Source organism: Phycodurus eques, chromosome 13 (genome assembly GCF_024500275.1).
Source record: "Phycodurus eques isolate BA_2022a chromosome 13, UOR_Pequ_1.1, whole genome shotgun sequence".
Taxonomy (NCBI): domain Eukaryota; kingdom Metazoa; phylum Chordata; class Actinopteri; order Syngnathiformes; family Syngnathidae; genus Phycodurus; species Phycodurus eques.
In genome coordinates, this window is record NC_084537.1 from 22,640,692 (window position 1) to 22,659,960 (window position 19,269).

General features: G+C 40.8%; 3 protein-coding genes across 7 annotated transcripts in view; 1 reads left to right on the top strand and 2 right to left on the bottom strand.

The window, feature by feature from the left end:
- Positions 1 to 387, bottom strand: part of guk1a (guanylate kinase 1a) — an 8,660-nt gene extending 8,273 nt beyond the window's left edge. The window contains exon 1 of one of the 2 annotated variants that reach the window (XM_061693221.1): positions 1 to 383. This exon is cut by the window's left edge and continues 385 nt beyond it. The gene's annotated coding sequence lies outside the window, so the exon portion shown is untranslated. The other variant, XM_061693222.1, reaches the window with a different exon arrangement.
- Positions 1 to 4,765, top strand: part of c13h1orf35 (chromosome 13 C1orf35 homolog) — a 5,015-nt gene extending 250 nt beyond the window's left edge. The window contains exons 1-8 of the mRNA XM_061693216.1: positions 1 to 306; positions 1,450 to 1,597; positions 1,675 to 1,720; positions 1,817 to 1,899; positions 2,236 to 2,308; positions 2,848 to 2,927; positions 3,256 to 3,369; positions 4,345 to 4,765. The exon at positions 1 to 306 is cut by the window's left edge and continues 250 nt beyond it. Coding sequence (XP_061549200.1) covers positions 210 to 306; positions 1,450 to 1,597; positions 1,675 to 1,720; positions 1,817 to 1,899; positions 2,236 to 2,308; positions 2,848 to 2,927; positions 3,256 to 3,369; positions 4,345 to 4,600 — 897 coding nt within the window. The 5' untranslated portion in view covers positions 1 to 209 and the 3' untranslated portion in view covers positions 4,601 to 4,765. The remainder of the gene's footprint in view (positions 307 to 1,449; positions 1,598 to 1,674; positions 1,721 to 1,816; positions 1,900 to 2,235; positions 2,309 to 2,847; positions 2,928 to 3,255; positions 3,370 to 4,344) is intronic.
- A 2,238-nt stretch (positions 4,766 to 7,003) lies between these two features.
- Positions 7,004 to 10,853, bottom strand: LOC133411199 (ADP-ribosylation factor 1-like). 4 transcript variants are annotated; one of them, XM_061693224.1, is made up of 5 exons: positions 10,768 to 10,853; positions 10,026 to 10,205; positions 9,843 to 9,953; positions 8,740 to 8,864; positions 7,004 to 8,031 (listed from the first exon to the last, which is right to left on the bottom strand). In XM_061693224.1, exons 2-5 carry the CDS (start codon positions 10,168 to 10,170, stop codon positions 7,873 to 7,875), a joined length of 540 nt encoding a protein of 179 aa, XP_061549208.1. In that variant the 5' UTR covers positions 10,171 to 10,205; positions 10,768 to 10,853; the 3' UTR covers positions 7,004 to 7,872. The 4 variants fall into 4 exon arrangements, with proteins under 4 accessions (XP_061549208.1, XP_061549212.1, XP_061549211.1 ...); XM_061693228.1 differs by having other exon boundaries at positions 10,026 to 10,178; positions 10,768 to 10,840; XM_061693227.1 differs by having other exon boundaries at positions 10,026 to 10,181; positions 10,768 to 10,830.
- Between the last annotated feature and the right edge of the window lie 8,416 nt (positions 10,854 to 19,269).

A 19,269-nucleotide genomic window follows, 5' to 3' on the forward strand; every position in this document is an offset into this window, starting at 1 on the left:
CTCAAGCTTAATTTATATAAATGTTCACATATTATCAAGTTATAACCGCCTGTTGAAAGCCCAGTTGAGAGAAAGTCGCAGAGCAAACCTAAGGGAAGTAGTCAAGCAAGTCCCGGATGTGAAAACGACGGAGCCCGCTAGCGTGTGGCTAACGCTAACTAACTACATTGAATACACGCAACGCAATTCGCTTGTCACAAAAGCCGAAAATGTTCGGTTCTTCGAGGGTAGGAGGGTCTCGAGGAGGTCAGGACCAGTTCAACTGGGATGACGTCAAGGTGGACAAACATCGAGAGAATTATTTGGGTAAGTGTGCAAAGCAATGCTAACCGCAAACGTGACGGTAGCTAATAAGTGAGTTAACGTGCTAACTCGACGCCTTCCCACGTCGTGCTGCACTTCCCTACCTTCCGCCGCCTTGTCCTTCATCACTCGAGGTTCTTGACTTGACTATTTGACTTTATTGTATTGGTCCGTTGTGCCGCTTAAGTCCAATTCATCGCCCACGCCGATTTGAGAGCCACGTAGCCGCTCCGCTATTTGCTATGTCAACATGCGTGGAAGGCCACCGCGTTTGCGAAATACAGCATCAAGTGATTTGAATGTAAACACTGCGGTTTAGTTGGATTATGTACCACTATTTCAGGATATTCGGAAATATTTAAAATATGCACAAAATAAGTGGTTTAGAGCTGGCGAGATTTTAATCCGATTTTTAAAAGCATGGCCAGATTAAATCACGCCATGTTTTTAAAAATATAAAATACATGTAAAATACATACTGAAGGGGGAGTTATCTACATCAGTGTGCCCAAGCTTTTGAACCAAGGCACCTATTTTACTTTACAAACAATCTCACACCACGGAACAAAAAGTATAAATACTGAAATAATGATGATCTAGTCTCAATTTACTCACAAAATAACTGGCCTGTTTAGTTAAACACAAAGCTAATATTGGCACTGGAAGCCATGCATTCTTCTGTTGTTTGAATGACAACAGGTGGACACACATGGTTGTTGTACTTTCTCCCATCTGTCCATCCATCCATCCATTTTCCGTACCGCTTAGCCTCACTCATGGAAGATGATTTAATCGTTCTGCCGATCACTATATATCACTTGCGGAGCTAGATAAACAGTGATGTATTTAATGGAGAATAACAAATCATAATTTTCAGACAAATGAAGTAACAAACTTCCCATGACACACCTGATCTCTCACTCGGGTAAATTACTGATCTACATATTTATTACATGTAATTGTATTTAAATACTGTGTTAGCGTAGGCTAGTAATAGACTACGGCGCGTTCCGACTTACGTACAAATTTGAGGTTCGTTGGCGCTGCCAGAACGGATCTCCGTCGTAAACAGAGGACACCCTGTATTTCTGCCGTGGGGAAAAAATATAGTTTTCCACTCTCTTGTGTTTGTGTGCTGTCTTGCAGGAAATTCTCTAATGGCTCCAGTGGGTCGATGGCAAAAAGGCAAAGATCTGACGTGGTACGCTAGAGACAAAAGTGGACGCACCCGGACCAAAGAGGAGGAGCTCGCTGCTGTCAAGGCTGCAGAACACGATGCATTGATGGCTGCCTTGTAAGTCTGCCACCAGTCTTATTGCTGAAGAAAATGTCTAAAAGTGTAACGTATACTGATTGTCAATGTCAATATAGAGGACACAAGGTTATAAAGAGACAACCCACTGGACTGACCAAAGAGGTACTTAACTGTGTTTCACCTTGTTTTCACCTCAAAGCCATTAAGGCAAGCCATTTTGAAGAAATCAAATAACCCAAATGGCTGACATTCTCACAGGACTTGGCAGATATTTGTAGGAGAGAAGACGACGACGGTGAAGAAAGGAATGTGGATCGACTCTCGGGATTGGGAAGCTCCAGGTTATTATATATATATATATATATATATATATATATATATATTGTCTTCTTAATATGAAAATAATTTTAAGGCTGTTATGTAAATGGAGTACAGTATTTTCAAAAATGCTAGTTAAACCACTACTCACTGAACAAGTTGTTCTCATTTGCTTATGGTTTAGTAGTGCACTGCAAAATTACAACTCATCTCTAGCCACTTTCCAGTTCTATTTGCGTTCCATTAACAATGTTCCTCTTGATATTCAACCTCCACAAGCATCTTATCGCACACGAGCGCTGTGTTCTTCTTCTCTTAATTCTGATTGCTAACAAGTGTGTTTATGTTTCCATTTGCAGCGCCGGCTCACGGAAAGTGGTTCTCTCCCAGAAGGAGAAGGAGGCTGTTAAAATGGGCCTGCCAGTTTTTACTGTAAATCAGCACACAAACACTGACGCATATTTTTTATGTAGCGTGAAACCTCCAAAATGGAACACCGTCTGTTCCCTGAGATGGGTTGACTTCCACATTGTTCCCATTTCAAAACAGTTGTTCCCATAGGAAATAATTTGTCTTAAAGCCTTTATAACTGTAAATGTGAAGTTTTAAGTAATTTTAACATTTCCAACTGTCATTCATGCATGAAGAGAAGTAAACCACGGTAATAAAACTATGATAGAGTAAAGCAACTGACCCTGGGGGGGGGGGGGGGGGGGGGGGGGGGGGGGGGGGGGGGAATCCCACCAAAAAGCTCAACAATTGTTGAATCAATCTGCTCACTGAGCTCAAGTCTCACATCATGTCACACGTGATGATTTTGTTGACGTTTTAAGGTTAGGTTCAACTTTTGGAAGGTTCGTTACATACATTGCTACTTAACATTTGGATGTTCATTTGTAAGGTTTTATTATCTAGAGCTTAATAGAAAATAAGGGGAAAAAAATCAACATTTAACTTAATGGTAATTTCAGCACCATAAGACTGCGAATCGTCCGGAAACCTCAACAGCAAAGTCGTCAGAGATTTCAGAGAAAGAGGAGATAAAGCAACGGTAAGAAAGCATTCGTACTAAACTACATTAGATACATCTGAATAATCGAGAAACTCTGCTTGTTCTAAAAACAATGTTATTTGCAGTATTATCGTCATTGTTTTTTTTGCAGGGGTGTGGAACTGCTCTACACTGCAACCGCAATAATATACATTTGTTTCCAGTGTTGAGCGTTAGCTTTGAAAAGGCAGACATTTTAATGCAGCTCTTATATCGGAACTCCTAATTTTGTCCAAGTGTGTGTCCATCAGTTTGGCTGGAAACAAATGTGTTGTGTAGTCCCAGTCAGGCGCTTAACTGCTTTTGTTTTTCCTTTTAACCGTTTTAGTGAGGAGAGCAAGAAGAAAAAGAAAGAGAAGAAGAGCAAGAAGGAGAAAAAGAAGAGAAAGAAGAGGCAGAGAAGCGACTCGTCCTCTTCGGATTCGGAAGACCACAGAAAGAGGTTGGGTATATTTTATGACACCTTATTCTCTTTTGCAAGACTATTCGTCAACTCATGTTCACAGGTTACCTCCACTCGTGTATGTCACCCCAAACTTAGATAAAGATGCAATTGGGATGTAGAGAAAAGCTACACTAGATGGCGCTAAGACGTCACTCATTTCACGTTACAAAGTGTGGAAGCTTAAGTCTGAAGCGCTCCAAAAGACCGGACGGACGTTGTGAAAAGAGCAAAAAAGGCTTTTGCTTAACTGCAGAGGGGCCAGTCATGAATTGAAAATAACTTAAAATTTACATTGGGCCTTTCACATCTAAATAAAACATATACGTACATAAACAGGATGCCCTTGAAAAAAAAGCAAAGTTTATATACTTGATTTTATTTTATTTATTTTTTTTTTTTTTTTATTTTTTTTTTTAGAAAGTCGGCCTTTATCATTACAAATGTATTTTTCACACACACACATATGGCCAATTCGTCCCTAATTTCTGTAATAATCTGACAAGTCATTTGATAGTTTCTTATTTAATGTTCCAATGTCTAGAGATGGTGAATTTGTAGTTTTCGTTAGCTTGTAACCAATAATTACAACGAAATATATATTCAAATAAAAATAAAATCATGAAATATTTCCCTCTGTAGTGAATCTATGTAATGAATTTCACTTTTTGGGTTGAATTACTGAAATAAATTGTCTTCTTCTAATTCCTATTCATTTGTTTTCGCTGGTTCATTGAGATGCAACTGTACGTATAGTCAACGTGCAGAAAGAGCAGGGGGGACAAAAAAGCGCTATTATTATCATTATACACATAATGCAGTGATCCAATAACTAATGGGGATGCACACAAGACTGGAGCAAGCACAGAGGCATCACCACAAAATATACTGTAGCAATTGTAATGGTTGGGTTTTCCTGCATTCAGAGAGGATGCGAAGCCGCAGTTCGATTATTTGCTGTCCATTGCTCTTCAGGCCCCAAAAGGACCACCACCATCCTAATCCATCATACCACAGTCAGAGTGGAGCCAGACCCCATGACAGCCATTCAAGTGGGGGACCAAAGGCACAGCGGCAGCCCCCCCGCCCCCATCATCGACAGCAGCGCCACGACACGGACTCCTCTGACGGGGGGTCCCCTGTCCCCCATAACCCCTCGGGCCACAAGACGGCCTCTGGCGGTGCCGCACAAAGCCGCAGGCGACGCCACGACACAGACTCGGACAGCTAATGTGCTTCCCCGCCGCCCGGCCCCACCCACTCATAAAGATGCTCTTCAGAAGCTTGACCGCTCCTGAAGACTTCATTTACTTAATGGAGGCTTTTATTACCCCAATTACTTTTTTTTTTTTTTTTTTTTCAGTCCACAAACACAATGAATAAACCTCCAAAATAACATATGCTATTGGTGTTTAGTTTTTATTAACATAACTCCTAGTTAAGTCTTATTACTTGATACCTCAGGCTACAATAGGAAAAGTAATAACAATATAACAGGAACTGTAACTTACTGCGTAAATGAAAGACTGCTGATTGGTTGTCAGTTATGTTACATACACAAAGTAGCTTTACCAAGCAGGTGCTAACGTGAGTAGAAAAATGGCGAATGACTACCCTGATAAAAGACCAGCGTAGCTCGCCAACAATCTCCATTATGTCAAGTCCCTTCAAAGGGTGAGTAGTTTCACAACTACTTTACTTTTATTCAAGTGTTTAGGATATCCTGGTACTAATTTTGCCAAGCAGCTGCTAACCCGAATAACTTGTAGCCAAAAGCGGAACAACTAGTATGAAAATGACCAGAGAAGCTCGCAAACAATATCCATTGTGTCAGGTGTCTTCAAACAAAGCAGAATGTTTTTTAATGTTTAAATTCGGCAGGAATTTTGCTTATTGAATCGACTGAAAAACTGGATTGTTACCCATCAGAAAGTAACCTAAATAAAAAGAAAATGACCAGAAAAGCTCCCCAACAATTTCCACTAAATAGGATGTGGCCAAGAAGCATATCGTCTAAAATGACCAGAGGAGCTCAGCAAACAAACTCCATTATGTCAGCTGTCTTCAAATTTGAAAACTCATTCACTACCAGTCCTCCATGTTAACATGGATATTGGAATTCAACAGCCATCAATGGCAGTGAATGCGTTTCGTATTCTTTTATCGTTTGGTCGTTTGGGTATCCTTATGTTCAAATGTCGCCTGTACAGTTAATCATTTATGTAGGGTAGCAGTTGTAGTCTTAAACAGATGAATTCACTTCATTACATTATTATATGGGAAAATCTGTTGTATAATCCCTTCAACGTTCACACCTCTGACTGGTGCGCCGTCCTTGTAATAGCTGCTCCTAATAGAGCGTTGTGTTTGCATGTGCCCTGAATAAGGAGGGGGTTCCCCTGTGGGGGGTGTACATTTAAAAAAAGAGCAAGGCATTCATAGGAGTGGTGTAGGTGGGGTGGGGGGCCTTTTTTTACACAGCTCAGTAGCGTTAGCGTGCCACACACAAGCCGAGCTGATGAAGCAGCAGGAGAGAGCGGCCCACACAAAGCCTCCCTATGAGCAGCCCTGGACTTGTCCTCCCCGCCCCTTTGCCACCACCTCCATTTTATAGGCTTGGCTGCATGAACCATAGCAGCCTAATCAACCTACAAGAATGCCCTTCTAGATTACCTCCCTGTGCAGTGTCACTTGCTGCTTCAGGCCAAACAGTAAGTGCTCTCCTATACCCACAGGCATCACATTGCTCTCCCCCCTGGGTCCCCGAATGAGGGCGGCTATGACACCCACTTTTTTTTTTTCTTTAGGTGTTAGTCAATCCAGAAGAGACTGAAATATACATTGCATCCTGAAAGCATACATGGCGCTTCACTTTCTCCACGTTTTGTCAGGTTGTGATCACAAGGGTGTCAAACTTAGTTTAGTTACTGTGGAAAATGGATGTAAATTCTACACACAACACCCCTCAATGACAACATGAAAGCTGAATGTGGCAATGTAGGGAGATACTGGGTGAAAACCTGCTCCAGATCGCTCTTGACCTCAGACTCGGGTGACTGTTCATCTTTTCACAGGACGACCCTAAGCACATAGCCAAGATATCAAAGGGGTGGCTTAAGGACAACTGTGAATGTCCTTAAGCGGCCCAGCCAGAGATCAGGCTTGAATCTGATTGAACGTCCCTGGAGGGATCTGAAATTGGCTATGCACCATCTTTTCTCATCCAACCAAATGGACTTTGAGAGGTTCTGCAAATGGTCGAAACTGCCCAAAAATTAAGAGTGGCGAGCTTGTGGCATGACATCGAATAAGACTCGAGGCTGTAATTGCTGCAGAAGGAGCATCAACAAAATGTTGCCTAAAGTATTGCATAAATGTAATGAATTTGTATAACTCCCAAAAACAAGAAATATTTTTGAGTTGTCATGACATAGAAAAAAGGGTAAATCTGCAGGTGCCAAACTGTATGTGGGGATCCATTGCACACCACATACCATAAAGTTATGTAATAAGCACACACTTGCCTATCTTACCTCATTTGGGGTCTCTCACTAATATTTATATCCCCAATTTAAGGAAACCTTTTAGTATTAAAAAAAAAAAACTTCGATTCAGGGATTAATTGCATTCATGGTTAACTTTATAACATTTAAACTTTTATTGCATAGACAAATACAGTATAAAGAAAAATCAATTTCAGATATATTTGAATCTATTCACTTTAATTACAGTGCTTATTAGCTCACAACACCCATAGATTAATTTAAACATTAGCTACAAATCACAAAAACACCCCCACCCCCAGATGTATTCAGAGCAGTGCAGTAACATTGAGGGGAAAAAAAAAAAAACAAAGGCAACTAATTACCTTGTATAGGTATGTTATAGCTTCCTCTTTACACCAAACCTGACAATGTGCAAAGCAGGAAATGTAGAAGAAAGATTCTTTATTGCAATTTAAAATCCTCACTTCACTTTCCAAAAGGCATTCGGGACTGCCACGACATGTAATGTCACACAATGTATACAGTACAAGGCATGTGATAAGTTATCGTGCATTGTTGTTTTTTAAGTTAGTGTATGCACTTTAAGGCAAATGTGGCCCTGAGACTGAATAGAAAAAGAAAATGCCTTTCCGACAAACAAAGCAGGTAGATCTTAGGGGATATGCTGCATTAAACATATTCCAGTGTTTACCAAATGAGAAACGGCTTTGGAGGTTGATAATTTGGCCATTTGAAACTCCCAGAAGTGCATCTTTTTTGCCAATTGGTCGTACGTTTGCTGGGAAAAGCCAATTCTACGTTTCCCTCATTTATTGGCCAACCAGAGTCAAACAATCACGCTAGAAAAAGTCAAGTAAAGCTGCCCCGTTACCAAAATCTATTACACTTACATAAAATACAAACGTCTCAGCTTTAGCCGAACGGACCAATTGTCCAGTACGTCTGTGGTAACAACAGCTCAGTAAAGGCAGAATGTAAAAAAGGTACGAGGCGCCCGTTAGTTGTTCTTCAGCCTGTTGGACAGCCACTCCAGTCCCTCGTAGAGACCTTCCCCACTGGTGGCGCAGGTAGCCTGGATGTACCATTGTCTGTCGCGCAGGGAGTGAAGACCCAGCTTGTCTGTGATCTCAGCTGCCGTCATGGCGTTGGGAAGGTCCTGTCAACAACACAGTGCATTTTTTTTTTTTGAAAAGAATCAACTGATATAAATAACCAGGGTGCTTGGGAAACCAGTTGCCATGAAGGAGGGGGAAAACAAACTTCATGGTTGCAGACAGACATTTTGTCGAACAGATTTTAGGGGTCGTTTCACTGGCGTACAAATTGGAATAATGCTTTAAATTACATTACAAAATACATTATACAGTATTTAATTTCTTTTTTTTATGATCAAGTTAGGTTCAGAAATATCTGAACAGTTCAATTTTTTATTGCCTTTAAACACCATTTAAAATAAAAAGATGTGATTCAAGATTAGACTTCCTGCAAAATTGAATGGCATTTACCATTCAGGAATTTCTTTCACCACAGTTGTTTACACACCTACCGGTTCACATCAATAAATCTGATGAATCACAGAAAACTTATTTCAGTAGTGCAACTTAAAGTGACTCATAGATTCATGACACACGGTGTAATGATTGTAATGTATAATGAATCGGAGTACTGAAATGAAATTTTCTACAACATTCTAATAAACTGTGATGCACCTTGCATGGAGACTAACCCTATTCATCATGCGAGGGCGTTTGTACGCATAAATCTTATACCTCACTCTGTTGAGGTTTTATTGAGTTTTAATGTGTGTGCACGTGGTGGAAACTGTAGTGCCATCGAATAAAATTCATTCATGCAAATGACTCACCTGTTTATTAGCAAAGACTAATAGCAGAGCGCCACGCAGTTCGTCCTCCGCCAACATCCTCATGAGCTCCTCGCGAGCCTCGTTGCATCGCTCTCGGTCGTTGCTGTCCACCACAAAGATGAGACCTGTGACACAAACACACGTCAAGATGGGTACACATAGACCAACGGTCAGGCCACACAACACACACACACCACAGCATAATCGCGTCGGATAATCTTGTGAAGAGAGATTTTAAAATAAATGTAGTTGGATTTAACTTCAATACATTTACAATTAATATTAGGACTGTTTTAAAATATGTAGATACAATTTTAACTTGCGTGCAATCATTTTTTTAAAATTGAACCCATTAAGTACAGTACAGCGCATTTTCCCACGGTGTTAATTTTCACACAATGTCTGCACGTTGGCAGTGGTTTAAAATATTAAATACAGCTTGCAGGAATACAACTCCTGTTATGTTTTTGATGAGTGAGCCTGTGGACAAACAGCAAAACACTAACTTGTTCTATGAACAATTATTCATGCAAAACGGCAACGAGGGTTAGCAAAACTGCAGGAAAGTCACCGGACTTACAAACACGAAATCTATACAAATCATATTTTTAATAACATGCATACCCTGTGCAGGGATTGGCCGGACGGTAATTGTCTCTTGCAGTTGGTTGTCTAAACGCGCATTCCAGTGCACTCGCGGCCATAGATAAAGTATAGATAGTTATTTTTATGTTTAGATAGCTCAATATATGTGGCCACCCGTGGGTGCTGGACTTAATCTCAAACTAGCTCTTACGTGACTGAACACGTTGTTCTGATTGGTTGTCGTCAACTTCTCCGGCCTCTTCAAACAAAACTAGTTCTTATCGGATCGAGTCTCTGGCAGGCATTTACGTCTCATTTTTATTTGTAGACAAAAATGTCAACACATTCCATGATCGTCTTACTACCCGGAAATACATTTTGATGTCGTCATAGTCTCGTCTTCGTCAGAAAAACAAAAGTTAGTTGACGACGACCATTTTTCATCAAGAAAATTAACACCGGTGTGCACTACATTCGTGCCATGTTAATGGGATTCAGTGTGACGACTAAACACGTGCCTTGTGTGTTCTGGAAGTAATGTCGCCACAGCGGTCGAATCTTGTCCTGACCGCCAACGTCCCACACCGTGAAGCTGATGTTCTTGTACTCCACTGTCTCCACATTAAAACCTGCCAGGCAGAAAGTGCAGTCACGCAAATGTTTTTACCCTGAGCACACACAAACACACTGATGCTGATTACCTATTGTTGGAATGGTGGTGACAACCTCCCCGAGCTTGAGCTTGTACAAAATGGTGGTTTTGCCAGCGGCGTCCAGGCCCACCATCAGGATCCTCATTTCCTTCTTGCCAAAAAATTTGAACAGGCCCCCAAATATGTTCCCCATGGCTGCTACTGCTGAAGGGATTGCACGTTAGACAGCTATAGAGAAACAAAACACCCATTGTCAACAGGTGGATGACGCTCCTCGCCAATAACATGCACAGGTTGGGGCACGTGGTGTATGACGTCACAAAACAGGAAGCACCATTAAAAATAAGGAAAGGTAAAGACTACAACTACTTTAAATAATTTCAAATGTAGCAAAAACGGCGCATAAGTGTAATTAGCACCGGTTTGTGTTGTAATGTAATGAATCAAATTACACGTAGACAAGCGCAATGCAAAGCGATATAGTAGACAGCTGTATAATCAAGTCGCCACGTAACAAGATAAAATCACGTCATAAATGAATGTATTTCGGCGGCACGCATTCAGGGGCATTGGTTAAACGATTGCCCGAAAACTAACCGATGTTACGGATAAGTGAGCCAACCGGTTGTGTTAGCGCTTAGCAGCTTTAGCTCCTCGGCGCTCAGTCCTGCCACTTGTCGTCAACGCTACCCCTTGCTTATAACAAAACACGGCTCTTCATACCACAAAGCAAAAGAAGTGCGATGCTGAATTAGTTTCTTGACTTGAGCACTTAACACGGAGCTTTTACCTTGTGGCGTCTTCAAGGCGTTTCCTTACTCCGGGAAATGGCGTCCATTTGACACGTCACAACTTCCGCCGTGGCTTCGCTTCCGTGTTCCTTCCTTTCCGCGGGAGATCGCCTCATGTGGCCAGAAGGAGAAATGCACGTACTGCCAAGTGGTTTTGTGAATGACCTCACGGGACACTTCATTAGGCACAGCTGCCTTTAAAAAGACAATAAAGCGCAGTATACATTTAACAATTGGTTTATTATTGTGGTTGCAGTTGTGTAGAGTGTAATATTTCTTCTGGCGCTAAATAAGAAGACGATAAAATAACACAAAGTTTTATGTTTTGAACATTAAAGTTGTGATTTTACGAGGATGAAGATGTTTTCCAGCAAAAAAATCCTATATTAAAAAAATACGTTTTATATTATCTTTATATATATATATATATATATATATATATATTATCAAGACAGAAAGTTGCATATTTTCGAGATTAAAATTACATATTTTCGAGATTAAAGTTGTATGCTGTCGTTTACCACCAACCGATGAGTTGGACTCTAATATTAATATTATATATTATGAGAATGAAGTTGTAGTTTTTCAAGATAAAAATCATGTATTTTAAAAGAAAAAAGAGAATTTTGTTGTATTTTTTCATATCAAAGTCGTTTGTGCAGTTTTGTGTTTGTGCAGTTTTTAGATAGTAAGTAAAGTAGTAAGTAAATTTTTTTTATATTTTTTTAGATTAAAGTCGTCCATTTTAAATTAAAAGTTACATTTTTTAGATGAAAAAAATAAAAGTGTACATTTATTCAATCGAAGTCATATTTTTAGATCAAAAAATGTTTACAGTATGCAATTTTATTCTCGTAATAAACAGTAGAACAAAAATAATAATGTCTCATTCCTCAGGGTAAAATCCGATCACTTTTATTATATTATATTTAAATTAGCGAAAGTATTAGTAGCAGTATCTTTAAACCACAATAAAGCCACTTCCTTTTTAAACCGAGCAGGTCATTGGGGGAAAAAAATAAATAAAAAATGCTCATTGTGACGCCAGTTGAATTTTAACTAGGGTCAACTATGCCGGCTACCCCCAGCAGGGGGGCGGGGGGATTTGGGGGAGGGGGGGGGGTGGGTGCAGCAGGAGGCCAGTGGAATTTATAGCTGCTGATGGACCACACAGACAAGGGTCATAACACTGCCTCACTTCCCCGCTAAAAACCATAATTTGTGTTTTGTGCCGCCAAGCGCGCCCGAGATCTCTTTCAGCATATTTCCACGCATTGTTGTCATTCATGTGGGTGTTGCTTACCCAGAGATTTAAAAAAAAAAAAAAAAAAGAACATTTTAAATGATTTACAGTGGAAAATCCTCTAGAAAAGTTACTGCGTCCTAATCAAAGTAGATTTTGTGCTTGTAATCACAGCTCTCATATTCGCCTGTGTTGCTAATTAGCTTCTGCTAAAGGCAGTTTTTGCTGTAGTTCAACGGTACGTACTAAACCTTACTTATCCGTCACATGAAAGAAGCTTACGAGTGACGCTAGCAGTGATGTTAGCTTCGTGCTGTTGCTTTTTTGTAATCATCATGCCGCTGACCTCGCTGGAAAACAACTGGAAATTGGCTTCTATAAAACACACGCACACACACACACACACACACAGTGACACACACACGGCGGTTTCCAAAACCACACTTGACTTTTTCTCGCTCCTTGCCTCATCCTTTAATTTCATACTGAAGACACCCAGTGAAAGAATTTTCAACACCCCCCCCCCCCCCCCACAAAAAACAACAACAACCAAAACAAGTAAATTAACTTTTTCCTTTTGGTTCAGGTGGTGGTCACCCAATAACAAACATCAGTCAAATCTATTCTATTCATAGTAAACGAGCAATGACCAAAAAAAAAAAAAAAAAACCTCTTTCAAAAATATTTGGCCTTTTTATGTAAAAAAAAAACCGCAACATCCTGAGTGGTATGCTTGTTGTTGTCCTTTAAAAGCAAGACGAGGCGTTGGGTTGGAAGCTTTGCCCTTACTTTGTGCTCTGTTCACCAGTTTAGAAAGTTTGCTTACACTGTCATTCTACTGACTTCAAACACACACACACACACACACGCGTTTATGTGCTGTGCTCTATTTTACAGTGCATTGTCTCTCTACGTGACACAATTGCAATTGGTTTCTCACATGTTTGCCTAATTTAGACATGGGTGACGACATATCGGAAAAATAACCTGTCAGGTGCACAGACCAGGTGCATAGACCATTAAAAATGGGGAGAATGTGGTACATTATAGGTACACACATTTTAAAAATCTGAGCTACTGTAAATATTGTAAATTATATGGGCACAGAGCATTAAACATGGGGTAAATATGGACATCATTACAGGTGCACAGACCTTTTCATAAGGGGTCGATACAGTGTACGATACATTACACACTATGGCCGAGATCAATATATTAACTGGGTACATTACATACTGTACTATTAAATATGATCAAACTATGGTACATTATAGGTGCACAGACCGATAAATATGGAGTAATTGGGTACGAGAGAATATAAAGATAGCGATGTCGGATTTGGGATGAAACAATTTACCTACAAAGATTTTCAGGTGGTTAGTGTTTCCGTTTCAAATGTTTACTATTGTTACTAACATTCCATCCAATGATTACAAGGACAACGACGGAAGAATATGCCTTTTGTTCTCGAAAAAAATATTACTTTATTCCTGTAAATAATAAACCTTTTGTATGAAAAAGTAGTCATACGTCAACATATCAGAGCTTTTAACTGCCCCAAAGCAAAGGAAGGGAGGAGCAATTAGTTTATTATCTTTGCTTTATTGGCACAGCAGGTATACACTTTTTTTTTAATGGTACAATACAATAATGTGTTGCAAATTATTTTGTGGACCCCCAAGCTGGAGGCCGGGGACCCGAGTTTGACAACCGTTGCCATAGAAGACATTCATTATGAAAAACACAAATAAAAAAGAATGTTCAATTTGGCATTTGGAATGGTATGATCGAAACATGCTAACTTTTCAACTATTGAAGACAAATGTTATTGAAATCCTCTGTGTACTGCAGGGGTGGGCAAAGTATGGCCTGCGGGCCACATGGCGTTCTTTAATGTGACACACCAAGCATTCACATTTTGAACAGTCCTGTACTATGTGTTGTATGAATTTAGCTGATTTCCCTAAAATTGCTTAATTAGAATATATTTATTAATATCTATCATTAAATAATTGGTTAATTGATGTATTATAAATATGAACATAAAATATGAATTTATTAACTGTGAATGCAATTTTAAAAGTAAGTTTCAGTTGCACGTTTAAATGTTTTCACTTTTTTACATTTTGTTTTACCTCATCTATGAATGACCTGGCCAATATGTCATTTTTCAAAATCCAAATGTGGCCCTGGTGTACACGTGTTAACAAGATTACAAGTGATGTGTATTATGCAAAGAGCACCTTCATGCTGGCGACAGAATTACATGTTCGTTGGAAGTGAACATATGTGGAAGAATACAACAGTAACTTACCTCACTTTGGTCAAAAATGCGATTTTGCGCCATTCCGCCATCCTTGGCAGTGAAGCTGCTTGAGGTCCAGTTAAATCCATCATTTCCGAGCTCCGCGTTACATGTTCTTCGCTCCTTTTCGCCGTCATATCTCAGCACATACTGACAGTTGTGACGTGTGGACACAGGACTATAAATAGGACAGTAGGGGGTGAACATACGCCCCCCACCCACTCTCAATCCAGTGTAAAAAAACAAACAGACAAATTCTGATGGCTTGACAAATCTCCTGCACACACACGCACAATGTCATGGTCTCCTTAAATCTCCTCAAATGTTTCCCCCCTAGAGCACCTTGCTCCGCAACCCCGGTAGACCTCTGCATGGTGAGTAATCCCCCACTTATTCCTGCACATCATATCAGATCAATATGAACGTTTGACTAAATGAAGGGGGGGGGGCTGCCGGTGGGTCAAAGCGGGTGAGGGAGCACAGTAGGGGCCTTGCTCCCTGCTACGTGGGGATAAAAACACCCAGCAAGGGGCATGGGAATGCAGTGTCTCATATTCCTATATCAAAACTGTTCCAGAATTTATTCAGGTTTGGACACATCATGTCGCGTGTCAGTTGCTGTAGTCATCATAGTCACTGTCCTTGTTTTATAATAAAAATTGGGTTTGGCTGCAGCGGTGGTAGAAAAGCGGTTCGATTCGGTCCGGGACGTAACGCAACTCGGAGGGACAGGCATGGGATGCCTCCCTCTGCGTCTCATGTTCAGGATGACGGCTCCAAAAGAGGCAGGAAACAAACCGTACATTATTACGGCCGCCATGAGAGCATCTGCGCTGGCCCCCGGCCGCCGCCAGCCCGAGCCAGCGGGCACCGTACCCCACGCCTCTCACAGTAGGGGGCGCCACAGAGGGAGACAGGAAGGGGCAAAGGATCAATGTGCGGCGGTGTCGTCTGCCAATCACCTTTGTGTGCTGATTGAAAAGGTTGCTAAGGGGATTTACATACGATTTTACACTCCGCCCTGGCTACATGCGGACAAGTTTGATTCCGTGTGCGTCATTGCGTCCGGACGATGTTTTTCATATACACCCAAAATGAAAGAAGGATCTACCCAAACCCATAAATGTATATTGGTAAGACATACAGTTTCTGGGAGAAAGTCCTTTGAACAGATGAGACAAAACTGGAGCTTTCTATCAGTTCTATGTTTGCAGACAAAGAAAAGAACACTGTCCCTATTGTGAAACCTAGTTCTGTTCGGAAGCTGCTTTGCTGCATCCGGCATAGAGTGTCTTGAATCTGTGCAGGGTAAAATGAAGTCTCAATAATAGCAAAGCTTTTGAGGACTATCCAAGCATTCGGGAGAGAAGTATTCTGCTTGATGTCAGAAAGCTAGGTCTCGGCTTCTATTCTGGGGCTGCTTTGTTACATCTGGCACAGGGTGTCTTGAATTTCTGCAGCATGAGATGAAATGTCAAGAATACGGAGGCATTTGGGGGAGGAATGTACTGCCTGGTGTCAGAAACGCTTGGTCTTGGTTCTGTTCTTCCGCTGCTTTGCTGCAGCTGTCACAGGGTGTCCTGAGTCCATAAAGTGAACAAAGAAATCTAAAGACTATCGAGGCATTCTGGAGTGAAATGTGCTGCACACGGTGTCAGAAAGGACGACGCTCCATAATGATCGGAGGCTACTTAACTGCGTCCGGCAGAGGGGGTCTTGAATCTGTGCGGGGTACAATGAAATTTCAAAACTATGAAGGGCCATATTTCGGATCCGAAACAGGGTTTACTGACTGCGCAGTGTACGACGAAATCTCAAGACTAAAAGGGCCATATTTCGGGTCCTGGCCATAAGCCAATTGATCATTCATCCTTCAGCCAAGAAATGGACTCTTCCCTCCAGGTCACTACTGTATCTACTGTGTATTCTATTTCAACTGCTGTACATCTGTCACCCTTCAATCACCCGAGCAGAACTGGCCCTAAGAACACGAGAGCCATTGGAGTCAATGAGCGACATCTTAGGACATCCGTGACAGATGGTTGAGACAAGCCCTCGAAGGATGCGCTACTTCCCAAAAGACACGGGGGCCTCTGATATCAAGAAGGTCCGATTGTCGCTTTGCGGGATGTGGGCCGTACTGGCAAGGCGTTAAGGGTAAACGGGAGCGCCGTGCCAAGGAAGTGGATTTAGCGGTGGAGGGTGACTCGGTTGGCTGTGAGCTGCATGGTCCGTTTCTCTAAAGCAGCGATTCAGAAAGTGCTGTGTGGGAGACTCGTTTTGGAAAGTTGCTTCAAAGACCAAAGAGTCTTTGCGGGATGAAACAAAATGGTGACTGAAGTTATTCCTTTGAATGACGTACATCAGTTTGAAGTTGATTCCCATTTCCAGTGCGTACACATTTGCCCTCTAATCCCTGCAATGCAGGAGCCATTACTCGGCACACACGAATTGGAGCACCTTTCCTCATTTCCAATCAAAGTCACCAAAGACCCGTTATTTGATGTCTGTAAAACAATATTTCCCAAACGTTATTGAGCCGAGACACATATTGTAAGTGAGAGAAATCTTACTCCACACCAAATGAAAATGTTACAAAAAGTAATGTACTACAAGTGAATTAATGATGATCTCATGTCAATTCACTCACAAGTTTACTTGGTGTGGAATTTGGGCCTGCTTAGTGGAACGCAAAGCTATTATTCGGTGGTAAGAATGGCAACAGTGGAAGAGCCTGTAATTGTCAGTCACTGTACGTTGCTGGCACAGATTGACATGCAAATATACATTCTTTGTAACAAATAAGTTATAATTTATGGTTTGTGATAGATTGGAGCCTAAAGCAGTAATAGAGCTTTGTTGTAATCAACAAATAGTCTTTATTCCCAAAAATAAAGTAACAAATAAATTAGTTAAAAACAGAGGAACTGAAAGCTAGGACGCAAAGTGAAAGCAAATAAAAGCAACACAACAAAAGGGAAAAAACGAGGAAACCACATGGCTTACGGTGATGGGAAAAGGGAGCAAGGAGAGTTGCCAGGAAGATGCCAAAATGAACGATAAAAATGTCAACAAGGAGTAAATCATAACCAGGAGCGAGACGGAATGCGGACGGAATTCGGCTCGCACAAAGGAACGATCTGGCATCTTCCTGGTCTGGGCACCGAGTAGAGGGGCGAACTGATTCATCGATGAGTCGACGTTTAAAGCTTAAAGTCGACAAATTGCTAATCGACTTTTTGACATATCGTCTTCCAATCGGCCAATTGCTCAAAACCGTCTGCCATCGTGCCATCGTGAGAGACCGGATTCTTCCTGTAGTCTGATCCAGGCATGACCTGACCAACGAACTTGGGAGGTGATTTTCACATTTTGAACGTGCATGTTGATATTCACATGCCGTGTTATGATTGTACAATTTGCTGAGTCATTGTTTTGATGTAGACAGAGGGCCGCTTTTTGTGCGTGCGCGGCTCGACTGCGCACCTGTCTGCCTCCAGGCTGCGCAGTCGACTGCAGCCTCGCATTTCTGGCTGGCGTTGGTGTGCTAACGCATTAGCGGGCTTGTAGTGGCGCCTTAATGAAGGCTTCTGACCGGCTGCCTGACGCGCATGACGGGGTCAGAGGTGTCGAGCTGCTCGCGCTGACATCGCCACGGACACGTAAGGGCACAGGCGAATTAGCACGCTAGCTGCGTCAATCGAAGCTCGTAGCCCCCCGGGCCACGGCGCCATGTGTAAAAATGTGCACGTAGCGCACCTGTATTATGTGCTAGTCCTCTTCATTATGCACTCACCTCACACACTTTTTTAAGGCACTAGTGGGTATTTATCCGCTTTATAAAGATAACAAGACTCACCTTTGCTTGACGGTGTCAAATGATACAATTATAGAAACACGTGAACACAAAGAAATAAAACAAACTGAAAACCAAAATCATGCACAGAATGTGTATTCATTTTTTTTATACTCATTTAAATTTATGAGCTTTTTTATTTTGTATTATTAAAGTCTGAATGAATGTGTTTATAATTTTTTAGAAATTATTTGGGTATCCAGAATTTTTTTTAAATCGTTTTCATTTATTACAGTACACACATTTCCGATTAAGTTCTTTAGTGTGATTTTTCTTTCAATAGTTTTATAAAAATTGATTACATTACAGAGTTTTAGTTGCATTTTTATATTTTTAAATGTATTATCCGAACGTTACTTATTTTTTAATTTAATGATAATGAATCTTTTTTTATTATTTCATTTGTATGTATCTTTTAGGATAACGTTTTATGAATGACATATTTTTTAATTTGTTATAATCCCATTTGCATATTGTATTTATTACTCATTACACTTTCATCACCCATTTCTACAATTGTTTACACTTTCATTTAGTTTTATTTAGGGCAGTAATTTCAAATAGATTTGTATTCATGACAGTCAAATCAAATGAAATATAGTAACAGTGTAATGCATGTATACGCTTGTGCAAATTACAAGGATAATTAAAAAGTCATTATGTAGATCTATATTTTTTTAAATTACATGATCCTAAAATTCTAATATTTTGTGTGAAATTGACAGTTTTTGTGCAGAATGTACACGCTAGTAATTAGCGTCAACTCCTCTGTGGCTATAAAGTAGCCGAGAATGTATCCTCAACTGCTTTTTTTGTGTGTGTGTTTTTTTTGTTTCGTTTTTTGTTGTTGTTGTTGTTTTTTTTTAATGAATATCCTTTAATCCCAGGCCTCTGGAGATGGCAACAGTTTGGAACATTTGTCCTGGCCACTGAAAAGACACGGAGTGTCATACGGAGGAAAACGGCTTCACGCAAGCCAAGAATGTTGGGTGTCGTTTTAAAAGCGCCATAATGAGACGTTTTCTCTGCTCAAGCGGGTTTGCATTGTGACAGCGATGATAGCGCGCAAAGAATAGATGCGAGTGAGTGACACACAG

Bases quoted from the DNA above. Each gene is read 5' to 3' on its own strand.
- LOC133411199 (XM_061693224.1), bottom strand. From the start codon at position 10,170: ATGGGGAACATATTTGGGGGCCTGTTCAAATTTTTTGGCAAGAAGGAA. The intron at 9,954-10,025 runs GTAATCAGCATC...TCTGCCTGGCAG, and splicing joins CACCACCATTCCAACAATAG to GTTTTAATGTGGAGACAGTG. The intron at 8,865-9,842 runs GCACGTGTTTAG...TTTGTGTCACAG, and splicing joins TTACTTCCAGAACACACAAG to GTCTCATCTTTGTGGTGGAC.